Source organism: Hordeum vulgare, chromosome 5H, assembly GCF_904849725.1.
Source record: "Hordeum vulgare subsp. vulgare chromosome 5H, MorexV3_pseudomolecules_assembly, whole genome shotgun sequence".
NCBI classification, from domain to species: Eukaryota; Viridiplantae; Streptophyta; class Magnoliopsida; order Poales; family Poaceae; genus Hordeum; species Hordeum vulgare.
The window spans coordinates 582,295,971-582,310,394 of NC_058522.1; the positions used below are offsets into that span (position 1 = coordinate 582,295,971).

General features: G+C 47.4%; 2 protein-coding genes across 2 annotated transcripts; one reads left to right on the forward strand and one right to left on the reverse strand.

Annotated features, from left to right (window-relative positions):
- The first annotated feature begins 937 nt into the window (after positions 1-937).
- On the forward strand, positions 938-7,139 carry LOC123395180 (protein Brevis radix-like 4). Its single transcript, XM_045090119.1, has 4 exons — positions 938-1,090; positions 5,579-6,073; positions 6,149-6,594; positions 6,679-7,139. Exons 1-4 carry the CDS (start codon positions 953-955, stop codon positions 6,755-6,757), a joined length of 1,158 nt encoding a protein of 385 aa, XP_044946054.1. The 5' UTR covers positions 938-952; the 3' UTR covers positions 6,758-7,139.
- Positions 7,140-7,253: 114 nt separating this feature from the next.
- Positions 7,254-12,802, reverse strand: LOC123397445. The gene is made up of 4 exons (XM_045091975.1): positions 12,065-12,802; positions 8,874-8,929; positions 8,587-8,779; positions 7,254-8,119 (listed from the first exon to the last, which is right to left on the reverse strand). Exons 1-4 carry the CDS (start codon positions 12,800-12,802, stop codon positions 7,763-7,765), a joined length of 1,344 nt encoding a protein of 447 aa, XP_044947910.1. The 3' UTR covers positions 7,254-7,762.
- Positions 12,803-14,424: the final 1,622 nt, after the last annotated feature.

A 14,424-nucleotide genomic window follows, 5' to 3' on the forward strand; every position in this document is an offset into this window, starting at 1 on the left:
GTTGCTCGTTCGGGTACCGGCGCTCCGGCGTGAGTATGGCATATGTGGTAATCTTTGTCCGGACCATGCGTCTTCAAAGAGCATGGGAAGAGTCACTAAAACAAAAGGGATAACTTATGACGCTCATTCTGTGACGATTCAATGAAAAAAACGTCATAGTTTGTGAAATTAAGATGATTCCCTGACGTTTTTTCATTGAATCGTCACAGAATGTGCGTCACAGATTATCAAATTTGTTTTAGTGAGTGTCGGAGCGGGAGAGAAAAAATAGATGGGCTTAAGATGGCGGCGCGGAGATGGCGGAGGTGGATAGGATAGAGTTGGGGACGATTGGGGTTTAAATAGCCAGATTTGGCCTTGGGCGACGAGTCGGATCGACGTGAGGCGACGTTCGCATCCCCCATCGGAGGAGGCGTATATCGGACCGCCGGTATTTCAGGCGATTCCGCATGGATCCATGTTGTCGGACCGGCGTGACAAACATGTTTGGGCACCCAAATATCTGCCCGTCTCATATTTAAACTAGATATGAAGGATGTTGACCGGTTGGGACGTTTGAGAGAGGTCGAAGAGGTGGAGGTGTAAATGCTTTTAGCCGCGTGTGCATTGCGGATTGCTCAGCTGAGTGGACGCTCAAAGCAAAGAGAGAGAGAGAGAGAGCAGAGTTGGCAGAGCACGCACGCCATCCTACCTTCTCTCCTTTCCTTGCTAAGAGTAGAGTATATATATATATATAAAGTGCAACACTGCCACAGCTCTGTCTACTCAAGCTACAAGCGGCTCGATCCGAGAGAGCACATATATATATATATATATAAATAGCCATCCAGCCAGCCCGCCGTGCTGCAGAGTGGAGCGGGGTGTGGTGTGGGGATATTTGAAAGCAAGAAGAAGAGGAGAGGCCTGAGCCAGCAAGCCAATTAAGAGAGGGAGGGAGGGAGGGGGTGAGAAGATGCTGGCCTGCATCGCGTGCGTGAACAAGGAAGAAGGCGGCGGCCGGGAGCGGGAGCGGGAGCGGGACGGCGGCGGCGGCGGCAGAGACGGAGACACCCCGACATGCAGGGACCCCGTCAAGTCGCTCACCTCCCAGGTACGGTATATACGTCTCTGTCTCTCCCGTCCCTGCATACGTTCCAAGAACCACTCCTTCCTTGCATGCGCGCGCGGTGGTCGTCTTTGCTTTGCTTGCTCCAGCAGCGCCATGCCCATGCGCTGATGGATTAGCTACGCACGCACGCACGCACATCCTGCTTAATCTACTATAACTACACGTAGGATACATGCATTGTGGTCAGCGAAGTTGACCGATTTCTTCTTCAACGGCGCAAGCATGCATGCAACGGCGTCTTATCCTTGCACTGTCTGTCCTTCTTAGCTACTTACTAGGTTCATTCGGCGCCCGCAAGTGCAGCAGCAGCGGCGAGTGGGCTTGTCGATCTCACGGACGCTAGCTACTAGCAGCACCAGGAGCAAACGAACTGGGCCGGTCACCACCGCAAACACAAGGCAACAGTAATTGTTGATCGGCCGACTGAAACACCCACGGCAGGCAACCAAGAACAAAACGCTTGCCTAAGTTTTTAGTTCACAAGTTAATACGAATATATGAATAGGAAGGAGTAGTATTTATTTAGTTGGTTTTGAATGAATTCCACAAGAAACGGTGTCTGTCCTCTCCTCTCAACTCTCCTCTCAAGCCAACATGCATGACGAGGAGTAGGAGCAACATGTAGCTTTAGGGCCTGTTCTAAAGTTAGATGGCCATCGATCGGTGATAAATTAATCATGATGATGATGATGTTTTGTTCCAGTGGTGCGGCGGTAGTGATTAGCTATGCGCGCGTGGCGTCGCGTCGCTTTCCTTCCTTTGGCAATTGCAGGGACATGTCGTCGTCCTCCTCCTACCCCCCACCCCACCCCTCCCCTAGCTACCCGGCCGGTCTGTGCTTTCCGACCATCTTGTCGACCGTCGCGGCCCCCGATGCGGGGAGCAAGCAGCTATTTTATTCTATGGAGCGAGGGGGGCCCGGGCCCGTGCAAGAAATGAAATACGTACTCCATAGAGTGGACAGTGGAGGTGTGGATCATGCATCAACCGAATCATGGCTGCATGCCTATCTTCTTCTCCGGTCCTGCTTCTGCCTGGTTGGTCCTGCACTCCATGAGACTGTGCTTGTAGGCGCCGATCCCGAGGCACCCACATGTCCCATCCATCCATCCATCTATCTGCACAGCTACACGGCCGGCCGTGGGCTCCATATGGACCATGCATGTCCCTGTCTATACAATGCTCCACGCATGCATGCATGCTGCGTTGCGTGCACCAGTACAGCACAGCACAGCACTGACCGACCGACCGGTCACCGGTGCAGCTCCTAGCCTCGCTCTAGTGCGCAGTGGATCTTGTGCTCTCCCTCAAGTCTAAGCTCTAAACAGCTGCAAAATCTATTTACAGAGTTGCACCAGCAGATGATGTTTCATTCAAATCTGCAAGGCACTTGCTTCTTCTTCTTCTTTCCATCTCTCGTTTCTTTAGTTTAGTTTACATACATACATACATGCCTTTAATCGGATCGGCTGCATGCGATCGACGCTGCTCATCCAGGGCTTTAATCGCCACTCATCAGTGCCAAAAAGAAAAGAAAAGAAAAGCAAAGTAAAGAAGAAAGGAGAAACGCATCCATCCATCCAACGATCAAAATACCAGCAAGGAGGGGGATGCTGTCTTTTCTCTTTTCCTTTGGGCAAAGCGCAAGCATATATGCCATGCATGGCATACGCCAACGCCAATGCCAATTCCAATGCCAAGCACAGTAGCGCAGCGCACTGCATGCCAAAGTTTTCTGCTACCTCTTCTGCACCCCCAGCCAGGCCGGCAGACTTCTCTTTATTCCCTCTCTTTTTGTTAATATATGAGCACTATACTACTCCCTCCCTTTTCTAAATACAAAGTCTTTTTAAAGATTTCATTAAAAACTATATGTTGAGCAAATGAATGAATCTATACACTCTGAAATATGTCTATATGTACATTAATACTCTAGTGAAACCTTTAAAAAAAACTTATATTTAGGAACGAAGAAAGTATTACCCATCCAAGAACATACCCAAACATGCATGTTTGCTCTCATCATCCATCTTTAACTTCAAAGTTGCCCGCAAAAAAAGAAAAAAACTTGAAAGCTGTAGCACGTACTATAAGATGTGGCGCGCCTTTGCCTTTTTCTTTCCCCGGCCACCGTCCAGGTAATTTCAAGTTCAAAATGTTGAGCCGCTCGTCTACGTACATGGTCACTCAAACTTTGAGGCCACACTTGTACATTGACAAACAAACACACTTGGCCCATTGCTTACCACTGGAGGACTTTTTGGTGTCCACAGAGCAGTACATTGTCGAGTTCCTTTTGCTACTGCTTCTTTAGTTAAGTTAGGTTCACCGGTTTATTTTCATTTAATTTATTTTAGACCACCTCGCCATTTTATTGTTATCAAACTAAGTACAACAATGCATGGCTTGAGTGGATTGATTCCCCTGCAGTAGCAACTAGCAAGGCATGTTCAGACTGGACATGGGCAACAAATGAGTTAATAGTTGAAAATCTATGGCCTGGTCAAAATAAGGGGACAGAGAGTGCAATCCATGGCCCCTCATGCTTGTTGCATCAATTGCATGCATACATAGTTTATACAAATACCTCCTTTCACTTTGTGTCGTCTCCTTGTGGAGGGTTTCCTGGAACAAAGCAAAAAAAAAAGACACATACAAAATCATTAAAAAAAACCATTCCATTACATACTAATACTACACATGCTTCTTTCTAAAATGCGTGTGCTTATGCTTCTTACTAAAATATGTGTTCAGTTGCGAAAAGAGTGGCCATGGACTGTCCATTCCCTTCTTCTTCTTTTTGTGTGGCAAAGAAGCTGGCTTTGATCACCTTCAAACCTCCTTGCTCACAAGTCACAAAACACACATGCTTTTCTTTTATCTACTTTTTGGATAAAAATAATAAGTGCAAGTAGATGTCTTATCCCCCGATGAGCTAGACCGATACATCGACTCGTACAAGGGTGTATGGTTCCATATATAAATGTGTGTTGAGCGATTCCAGGAACAAAGCACAAGCGTAAAGCAAAAAAGAAATGATCAAACATACATTTATCTATTCATACATGTCCTCAGATGCTTCTTTCCAAACGATCAAAGAGTGGCCATGGACTATTCCTCCCCATCTTCTTTTGTCACAAAGAAGCTTTGATCAACTTCAAAACTTGCTCCAATAGCTGGCTCCTCCTCCTTTCTTCTTTTCTTTTCTTCTCTTTTTGAACGGAAAAAAGTACATGTAGATGACTCATCCCCAGACGAGATAGTACATGGAATAGATAGATTGATGTACAAGGAGGATGCAACCATGGCCTGATGCTTTTCTCAAAAGAAGAGAATGAGAAAGAGATCCCCTGGCGGCCTGGATGGATGGATGGAGGGACAGAGAGACAGACAGGGATGTGCCAAGCATATTGCTGCTGCAGCCTCCAGCAGCAAGGCAAGAATCCAATCCAATCCCTGCTGTGCTGTGCTGTGCTGTGCTGTGCCTGTGTGGGGATCTTCAAATTTTAAATTTTATCTTTTGCCTGATAAAAGGGATCAGAGGATGGATGCATCAAAAGATGGGTGGTATCATGAAAGTGGGGTTAATCTGACTGTAGATGAAACATACAGGAGACTGAAAAAACACCATGGGCAGAGCCACAGAGGTATATATCTATAGTAGTATGTGTGTGGTTAAAGAGAACAAAAAGAAAAGGTAATGGGTCAGAGAATCCATCCATGTTTGCTTGCTTCAACTGGCCCGAGCTAGCTAGCTAGGTTCAGAGCACACCATGTTAGTAGTAGTGTAGTGACCATGTAATAGTGTTTCTTCACCACTCCCTCCGTCCCGGATGGAGGGAGTAGTAAGTATTTTTCATGTGAGTGGAGAGCAACATGTCATTGGTGCTGTCTGAACTGAATAAAGGAGTGTTTAGCAGTGGAGGGATTGGCCATGAGGTCAAAAGCAGAGGAGTGCAACATAATCTTTGAACATGTCATTTCTCTGACCCCTAAAGGCGCAGCAGGAGCTGGCATCATCTACCATTCACATTTGACCGGAGACCCGCATTATATATAAATAAAATGGCCATGCTGAATGCTACTTGTCTCAACTTAACACTAGATGGCACAGTAAAAGATCAAAGACTGAATAGGTTTAAGAACACTTGAGAGATAGTTGAGCTTCCTGAAGTTCATTGCAGAAATCTTCATCAGTTGCTTGGAGACTGCTCTGCTTGCTTGGTAAATACTGTAGTATAGTTTAGGGCCTTTGATCACTGAGAGACAGAGAGAGAGAGAGAGAAAGATGCAGTCCTGCAGTTGCTACAATCTGGGAGTAAGTAGAATGCATCTCTGAATTTTTGTCTGCTGCATTTGATGCATGAACATGAGCTGCCACATCAATGGCGTTTGGTATAGTTTTTGTGGAGTAGCAACGGATTCATGTGTTTGATTCTGATTTTCTTTGAATTTGACTGGACGGTGCAGCTCAAGGACATGGTGCTGAAGCTGTCGGGGACGCAGAGGCAGGGGATGCCGAAGCGGGGCGGGTCGCCGCCGCCGAGGGGCCGGACGACGTCCCTGTACCGGAGCGGGTACTACCGGCCGGGCGTGGTGCAGGACGACATGGCGGTGCCGCCAGCCACGTATCTGGGCCACGGCGGCGGCACGGCGGCGTCGAGCGCGAGCTCCACGCCGGCGTGGGAGCGGCCGCCGCCCAACGGAGGCCCGGGTGGAGGCGGCGAGGCGGCGGTGCGGGAGTGGGTGGCGCAGGTGGAGCCCGGCGTTCAGATCACGTTCGTGTCGCTGGCGGGCGGCGCCGGCAACGACCTGAAGCGCATCCGGTTCAGCCGGGAGATGTACGACAAGTGGCAGGCCCAGCGGTGGTGGGGAGACAACAACGAGCGCATCATGGAGCTCTACAACGTCCGCCGCTTCAGCCGCCAGGTGCTCCCCGACGCGCCCCGCGACGACGACGGCGAGGTCAGTGTCTCTCCGTCTGTCTGTCCGGCGACGGCGCCATGGCTGAGGCTGAAGGGGCTCTTTTGTTTGCAGCAGAGGGAGTCCTTCTACTCGCAGTCGCAGGTGGGGTCGACGATGGGGAGCCCGGCGGCGACGCCGTCGCCGGCGCCGGAGAGCATCGCGTGGGGCGCTGCCTTCGCCCGCGCGCAGCCCCCCGCAGCGGCCGGCGCCGGACCAGGCGCGGCGCGGCAGCAGAGCTTCCGCGGCCCGCTGTCCCCGCCGCCGCCGTCGTCGTCCAACCCGTCGGAGCGCGCGTGGCAGCAGCAGCAGCACCACCAGCACCAGCAGCCGCAGCGCCAGAACGAGGCCGACGCGCCGGAGCCGGCGCGGACGACCACGTCGTCCCTGCCGGACGACGTGTCCATCAGCAACGCCAGCGAGCTGGAGGTGACGGAGTGGGTGATCCAGGACGAGCCCGGCGTATACATCACCGTCCGCGAGCTCCCCGACGGCGCCCGCGAGCTCCGCCGCGTCCGCTTCAGGTCCAAATCCTTGTCTGAATCACAATTTTTTTCCAGTTTCTTGAATCTTGTTATGACCATCTTGGATTGTTGCATTGCTTGCAGCCGTGAGAAGTTTGCGGAGCTCAACGCCAAGCTGTGGTGGGAGGAGAACAAGGAGAGGATACACGCGCAGTACCTCTGATCTAGTCTGAATCTGCATTGGTAAACTCTGAAGCTATCACTCTGATGAAGCTTCAAGCTTTGTGAAGCAATGGAGGGGGGAAAGATTAATCTACTGCTTAATTACAAGTAAATATAGAGTTTAATTTGTGTTTGGGGTTGGAGCTGGGAAAGAGAGAGAGAGAGAAAGGATAGGAGGGGGGAGAGGGGAAAGAGAAATGTTTATTTAGGGTTTAATTAGGGCAGTGCCATGATGCCCAGACTGTCACTGCATGCATGCATGAATGCAGGTGTACCATGTTCATGTTGAGAACCTGTCACAATCCTTGACTTGAGTATGTTTAATCCTCATTTCCTATGCATGCAGAACATGTTGTTTCAGCAGTAGTGATCTTTCATTCATCTGTCCATTTGTTTATTTATTTCTTTTTGCAGCTGTGATAGGCATACAAAAAACATAGCAAAATATCCTAGCACTGCAATGTGGCATGCTGGCTCAACAATCACCAGTGTGCACAGATCAGTAATAATCTTAGACTAATAACAAGACTGGTACAGTTCTGTGCATCAAGGAAATGTGCTACATACAGGCATACAGTGCAGCAAATATGATGAATCCATCAGAATCATAAGCACATACCACATATACAACAGCTAGCCCTTCAAAAAAAAAAAAAAACTGGATGCGCCCTTGCCGCACGGTGTTCTTGACAACACTATTGATAAATGTGAAGAGAATTGATCTAAAACATGACAGGATTCCGTGTCAAACCTTGACGCCGAGGGGAGAAAGAGATGGGGTTGTTGGTTGTAGAGGGTTGGATCAAAATGTGATCTCAGGTTTGGCATGGTCTTAGATCACTCCTCTTCACATTTGCCAAGGGTTGCAAGAATACCAGCCAACAACACAGGGAGCCTGATGGCCTCACATGCTGAATTTGCATTGGGTAACTCACCTGACGACGGCGCCTCAGTGTAGTGCGCCCACATCAATGAATTAAGTCAAGACGCTCCATAGCAGCCCTGCTCATCGAACAGAAGACGCGTAGGGGGACAGAATGTACTCTCTTATGCGTGACGCCCCGTCCCTCGCAAGCATGCCCTCGAGGTCTCCGAGGATCCTCGCCAGCCAAATCTCCAGGCTTCGCTGGATTTCCTTGAAGTTGTTCCTGGCTGAACTTAGTGCCCGTCTTGTGCTCACTTTGGCTTCTGCTGGCAGCTCGTCGCCGAAGCTGCTTTTCGCGGTCTCTGCTTGCACTGTGCCGAGCTTCTGCCTTGTCTCAGCTGCTCGGTGCTGAAGGTGGAACGCTTCCAGCAAGTACTCTGTCTGCCGCTGCGTTCTGAACTCTGAGTTGAGTGTCGAATCACAAGGGTCATTCGCTTGCTGCACAATAGGCATAGGTTAGTTTTTCTTACAGTGATAGGAACCAGAAAACGGGACAGACTACTGCACCAAGCGAATCACAGGGGTCATTCGCTTGCTGCACAAATAGGCATAGGTTAGTTTTTCTTACTGCAATAGGAACCAGACGATGAGGCAGACTACTGCACTAAGAGTCATACAACAGAACCAGGAAACAATTGTTCCCACTACGGTAAACTAGTGTAACAGTTAGCTTAGAGAAACTAGTGTTAACAGTCAGAAGTCATCACTTTGTTAGGACCACAGTAATCCCTGGATGACTCCAAGCATACCATTAGCAATGCATCAATAGCCAGTTCACAAGGATCTTAATCACATCATATGTTGAATTATGTATTTATATATAAGGTACGCTGTACTATCAGTTTTAGACTACATGTGCAGCACCAGAGCAGTAAGCATATGCCATGTCAGGTGATAAAACCTACCATTCGTTTGCAAAGATCGTCAATCTTCCCAGCAAGAGTTTGGTATCTCTTTACTTGCTTTCTCATCACCAACGGGATCTTGGATAGATCTCCATTTCCAACCTTCTCCAGATTGATTAACTCCTGATCAAGCAGCCGAAGCTTTGCAGGAACTCCTGACGATTCCACGTCCACCTTCCAAGGTGATTCTCTCCTGGTGAAAAAAGATGATTTATAAACAACAAAGAACAGGTAGTGTTTATTCAGTTGCTGCTTCACAAAACGACGTGGCTCAGTGAAATACCTACCGTGGTACAGCATGCTTTGTGTTGTACATTGACTCGACTGATTCATACTTCATGTCCTGAAAGACACAAGTTAAAATGAGTGATTAAATCATCAAAACAAGAGTCATTAAATTGTTAAAACAAGTCACAGTCCAACAATGCTCTATTAGCCTAACTGAGCCACAGCTTTCTCCAAACCTTAATGTTAGGTGTCATCAATGGCACGAGCTGGTACACATAGTTACGAGAAATGAAGAAAATATAAAATAGAACGTGCCTTCTGTTTTATGTATCACTGTTTACGCAAAGACATATTTCGTTCAATACAAGCAAGCAAGATTTTTTTAAAGTCAAATAGTTGACATAATAAACCTCACAAACGAGTTTAGTTGAGTGTACTTTAGCTGAGTCTGAACCAGGAAAACAAGTAGCTTGCCAGTGATAGCCCTATCTTAAATGAAGAATGAAATTGCTGAGAACCAGATACTCATTGACTGATACTCATTGAACCAGCTAGTGCATCATCCTTAACTGAGTTGGTTAACTATATCCAAGGCTGTAAGACCAAATAAGGTTCTATGAATGGATCATACAAAATTAACCTGATGAATTTTGTAACTTGGAAGTCCAAAAAATAACTCTATATCTCTGTCAATACAAACTTGTGGAATACATATAAGGTCTACATATCATCATTGGTAATGAACCTAGGGAGCACAAAGCCAAATTCATCTTTTGCAAATAAATGCAAGATTACAATTATTCTGTCATTGCAGTTATATGTAATGTTTTGACATACATGAGAGCAATAACAAACAGGGAGTGCATACATGCACATCTGTGTTGCCATACTAGATTATATAGAAACATTTGGAATTTGCACTTCACAGAAGTAAAGAACCAACAATAGCATCTTTTTAACCTTAAGCACCACTAGTTCTCACAGATCACATTTGAGCAACGGCATTGCAACACGTCTGGACGAACTCAAATTTGGTCGATAGCCTTAATGGCGGCTTGGCCAGCCATGGAATGTAGAAAGAGCAACCAAATGACAATGTGGGTCCAAAACAACAGTTTCTAATGCTTTAGTTCAAATTGTAGTGTAACTATTCCAAAATGGAACTCAAGTCGATGGAACTACAAATGTTGCGCGCACATCCACTGATTACTTGATAAAAAATAACAGAATTAAATAAGAAACTACTCGTAAAGGGCCGATCGGTTGTAGTCAGGGTCTTTTCTACTGGATATGGCCGTGTACATTTTTCTTCGATAAATGCATACGCAGTCATAAAAAGGCATGACGGAATACATTAGAAGTTGCACATAAGAAATAGGCTGAAGGAATACATGACATAGCATTATGCTGAGAAAAGGACAGAGCTAAAAATACAGGGTTTCTTCATGTATAGTAACTAAGGCGAGCAGCCTTATAATGATCTTGGTGCAGTACTCATCTATTCCTACTACTCATCTTATAGAGCACTGTTACCATGAGCAAACACCAAGATGCCTGTGAGTCTGTGACAACCATATAGGTCTAGAAATGGGCCAGATGAGATGCTTTCAGGCAGCTTTGTTGGATGCAGATGCAAGGGAGCCCCCACAGAAACAGTGCCGGGATCCTAATTGATCCAAGGGGCTGCTATCAAAGTGGTCAGTTGTCTGTTCTATTGTGGATACGGCATGCATGGCACATTGCTCCTGGAGATTCAGGGGTGTCACTCACTCCTGGAAGAACGTGTACGCAGGGCTGGTGAAGGATAGTGCACCAACCAAACACAACTGATAAGTTGAGATATCATGGAGCATAGGAAAAAAATTATGTAATTGGTTGAATTGTTTCTACAAATGTTGTCTCTGTCCTCCTAGTTTTATAGCCCACCACGTACTCTATACAAAGCAAAGTCAAGTTAGAGTGTCCACTCATAGATCCTATTCTTTGGATACCTCGAGATACCGCTAGTATGTGTCCACTTGATCTCCCCATGTCAACACATTCTTTTAACCTTCGGTTCTCCAAGCATCACTAGTTTTTGTAGATCACGTTTGAGCTACGGCATCGCAACTCGTTTGGACAACTTCACAATATGGTTGATAGCCTTAATGGCAGCTTTGCAGGCTATGTAATATAGAAAGAGCAACTGAACGACAGTGTGGGTTCGAAACAAGAGTTTTCGATGCTTTAATACAAATCATTGTCTAACTATTTCAAAACAGTTTTCTTCCAATTATTTCAAAACAAAGAGTAAATTGCAATGACAGCTACCACTGCGGAACATTATGTCAAGCAACATTCTGGACACAACAAATCAGTGGAAGTAGAAATGATGCGCACACATCCACTGAGTACCCGATGAAACAACAGAATCAAATAAGAAACTGGACATGGGCATGAACTTTTTTCTTCGATAGATGCATATCCAGTCATAGAAGGCATGAACTGATGTTTGACAGTAGTTTATCTACATTGATTCTCAACAAGGCACCCCAAACTTGTACGTGAATTTTAGGCTGAAGGAATACATGGCATGGTATTATACAAAGATGAGACAGAGTTAAAGGCAATGGCCAGCAGCCTATGATGATCTTGGTACAGTACTAGACTACTCATCTTAGAGGGCACTGTTACCATGAACAGCACAAGGATGCATGTGAGTCAGTGACCATAGATTTGATAGGTAGGTCTAGAAATGGGTCAGATGAGATTTTTTGTTTGATGCAGATGCAAGAGGGTGCCCCCACAGAAACAGTGCCTGCTGCGATCCTAATTGATCCAAGGGGCTGCTGTCAAAGTGGTCATTTGTCTGTTGTATTGTGGATACGACATGCATGTCACTTTGCTCATGGAGATTCAGGGGTATCACTATCACTATCACTATCACTCCTGGAAAAATGCGTATGCAGATGCAGGCCTACTAGTGCAGGATAGCATGGAGCATCAACCATATTGCAAAACTGACAGGAGCACGGTCGAAATCTGCAATTAAATTTAGTTGTTTCTACAAATTTCTACCAGGATAATGTAGGAGTGGTCTTCAGAATGGTTTATGATGTTTGAAAGCAGCACTGGATTCGAGTATCCATCGGTTGACATGAATATGTTTGCGTTCTTCAGAGTTTAATTCAGTATAAGTAGGAGGAGACACGCACTTCCATGGAGAAGAGAGATCAATGGGGGAAAAGGGGGGAACTTTTTGTCGGCTTACCTGCCACCCTTTCGGGCGCGAGTCCATCCAGGGCGGCATTCCCGACGCCGCCGCTGCCGCCGCCGCCGCCGCGGAGGAGGAGGAGGGGTAGAAGTCGTCGCCGCCGCCGCCGCCGAAGCCGTCCTGCTGCTGGCGCTGCTGGGCGTAGAGCGCGGCGGCGGCGGCCAGGGCCTCCGCGTCGGTGTCGCCGTAGCCCTCGGCCGGATCCAACTGATGGTGCCGCGCACCGGCAGCGTCCTGGTCGGCGCCGTTGCCCGTGGCGGCGAGGAGCGCGTTGAGGAGCCCGTCGCGGTCGGCGGCCTCGCGCTCGAGCCGGTCGGCGCGGGCCCGGAGCGCGGCGGCCTGGGCCTCGGCGTCGGCGAGGCGCGCGCGGAGGGAGGCGGCCTCGTCGCTCGCGGCCGCGGCGCGGGCGAGCAGGCGGCGCTCGGCCTCGGCCCAGGACGCGCGGTGGCCCGCGAAGATCTCGGCCGCGCGCGCGTTGGCCCGGGCGTCCTCGCGCCGGCGCGCGCGCAGCTGACGCAGCTGGTCCTCGGCGGCCAGGAGGCGCGTGGCCAGGACGCGGCCCCGCGACTGCAGCGACGCCACGTGGCGCGCGCCGGCGGCGCCGCCCGGGAGCGAGGCGAGGAAGAGCGCGAAGGCCACGCCCAGGTAGGCCGCCAGGGCCTCGGCGCCGGCGGGGTCGTGCGGCGGTGGAGGCGGCTTGGTCGGCGGCGCGTCGTCGGCGTCGTCGGCGGCCATTATTTAGAGGGGAGCGTGGAGAGCGACGGGTGGAGAGAGATGGAGGCGATGGCGACTGTGTGGGTGGAAGTGGAAGTGAAGTTGGAGATAGATTTGGGTGACGGAAATGCCCCTGTCCGTGTGTGTGTGTGTGTGGGCCCGCACGTGATTCAGTAGAAAGTCGTGATGATGATCGATGATTAGGATAGACCGGTTTGGCACCTCCTTGTCGCCCCACTCGTGTGCTTGGCTGTCTATTATGAAGAGAAAAGTGTGAGATTGAAAGTGAAAGGATATCTTCATTAATGTTGTGTTCATATATATATATATATATATGGCCTGAACAGGTGCTTACAATATCGGTTACATTGATTCGTGTCGTTTTAGGACGACAGTTTAAAGAGATGTGACGACGGTTCCCTATCTACTGCGTCTGGACAATGCTAGGATTCTAACGACCTGTTAGAATATACTCCCTCTGTAAACTAATGTAAGAGTGTTTAGATAACTAAAACAGTGATCTAAACGTTCTTATATTAGTTTACGAAGGGAGTACTAAGGAATATGCTAATTGCCTATTTAGCCTAATTTTAACGCTAATTAATTTCTAACACTCTTTTTTGGACAGTGTTGTTATTAATCTTCATTGTCTTAAGAATCTTCATATATCCTGAGTATGGAAAGTCTCTGATTTTTCTTGATCCTTGATCTCACAACTTTGAGAATCTTTAATCTTGTACTATTTATATCCCTGTAAGAAAATATAAGAGGATCTATAGAAAATTCGTATATCGTTAGTATATTTAGTCACATATTCAAAACTACATGAGAAATCCGTTGGAAAGCTCAGAAGTTTATTTCTAGGAAATTTCTCCCCCTGAATTTTGCAAACTTCGTAGTCGTCTCATACCAATGCCATGAATGCATTCTTGAAATGCTGATGTTGGCAAAGACTTAGTGAACAAGTCTGCAAGATTGTCACAAGATTTTATTTGCAAAATATTAAATTTTCCATCTTTCTGTAACTGGTGAGGGAAAAATAGTTTTGAGGAGATGTATTTTGTGATATTACTTTTAATATATCACATATGCATTTGGGCAGCACATGCAGCATTATCTTCATAGATAATAGTAGGTGATTCTAATGAACCGATACCACATGATGTCTGGATATGATTTATTATTCTGCGGAGCCATACACATTCTCGTGAAGCTTCAAATAATGCAATTATTTCAGAATGATTAGTGGAAGTTGCTACCAATGTCTGTTTTGTTGACTTACATGAAATAGCAGTTCCACCATATAAAAATACAAACCCTGTTTGTGACCTCGCATTATGGGGGTCAGAAAGATATCCAGCGTCAGTATAATCAATCAGGGTCATGTCTTGATTTTTCCGATAGAATAAACCAAGATCTTTAGTACCTTGTAAATATCTGAAGATATTCTTTACTCCCGTCCAATGACGTTTTGTTGGAGCTGCACTATGTCAAGCCAGTAAATTTACTGCAAAGGTAGTGTCTGGTCTAGTACAATTTGCAAGGTACATTAGTGCCCCTATGGCACTGAGGTATGGAAACTCATGTCCCAATACCTCCTCGTTATCATCCTTAGGTCTAAAAGGATCCTTATTCATATCAAA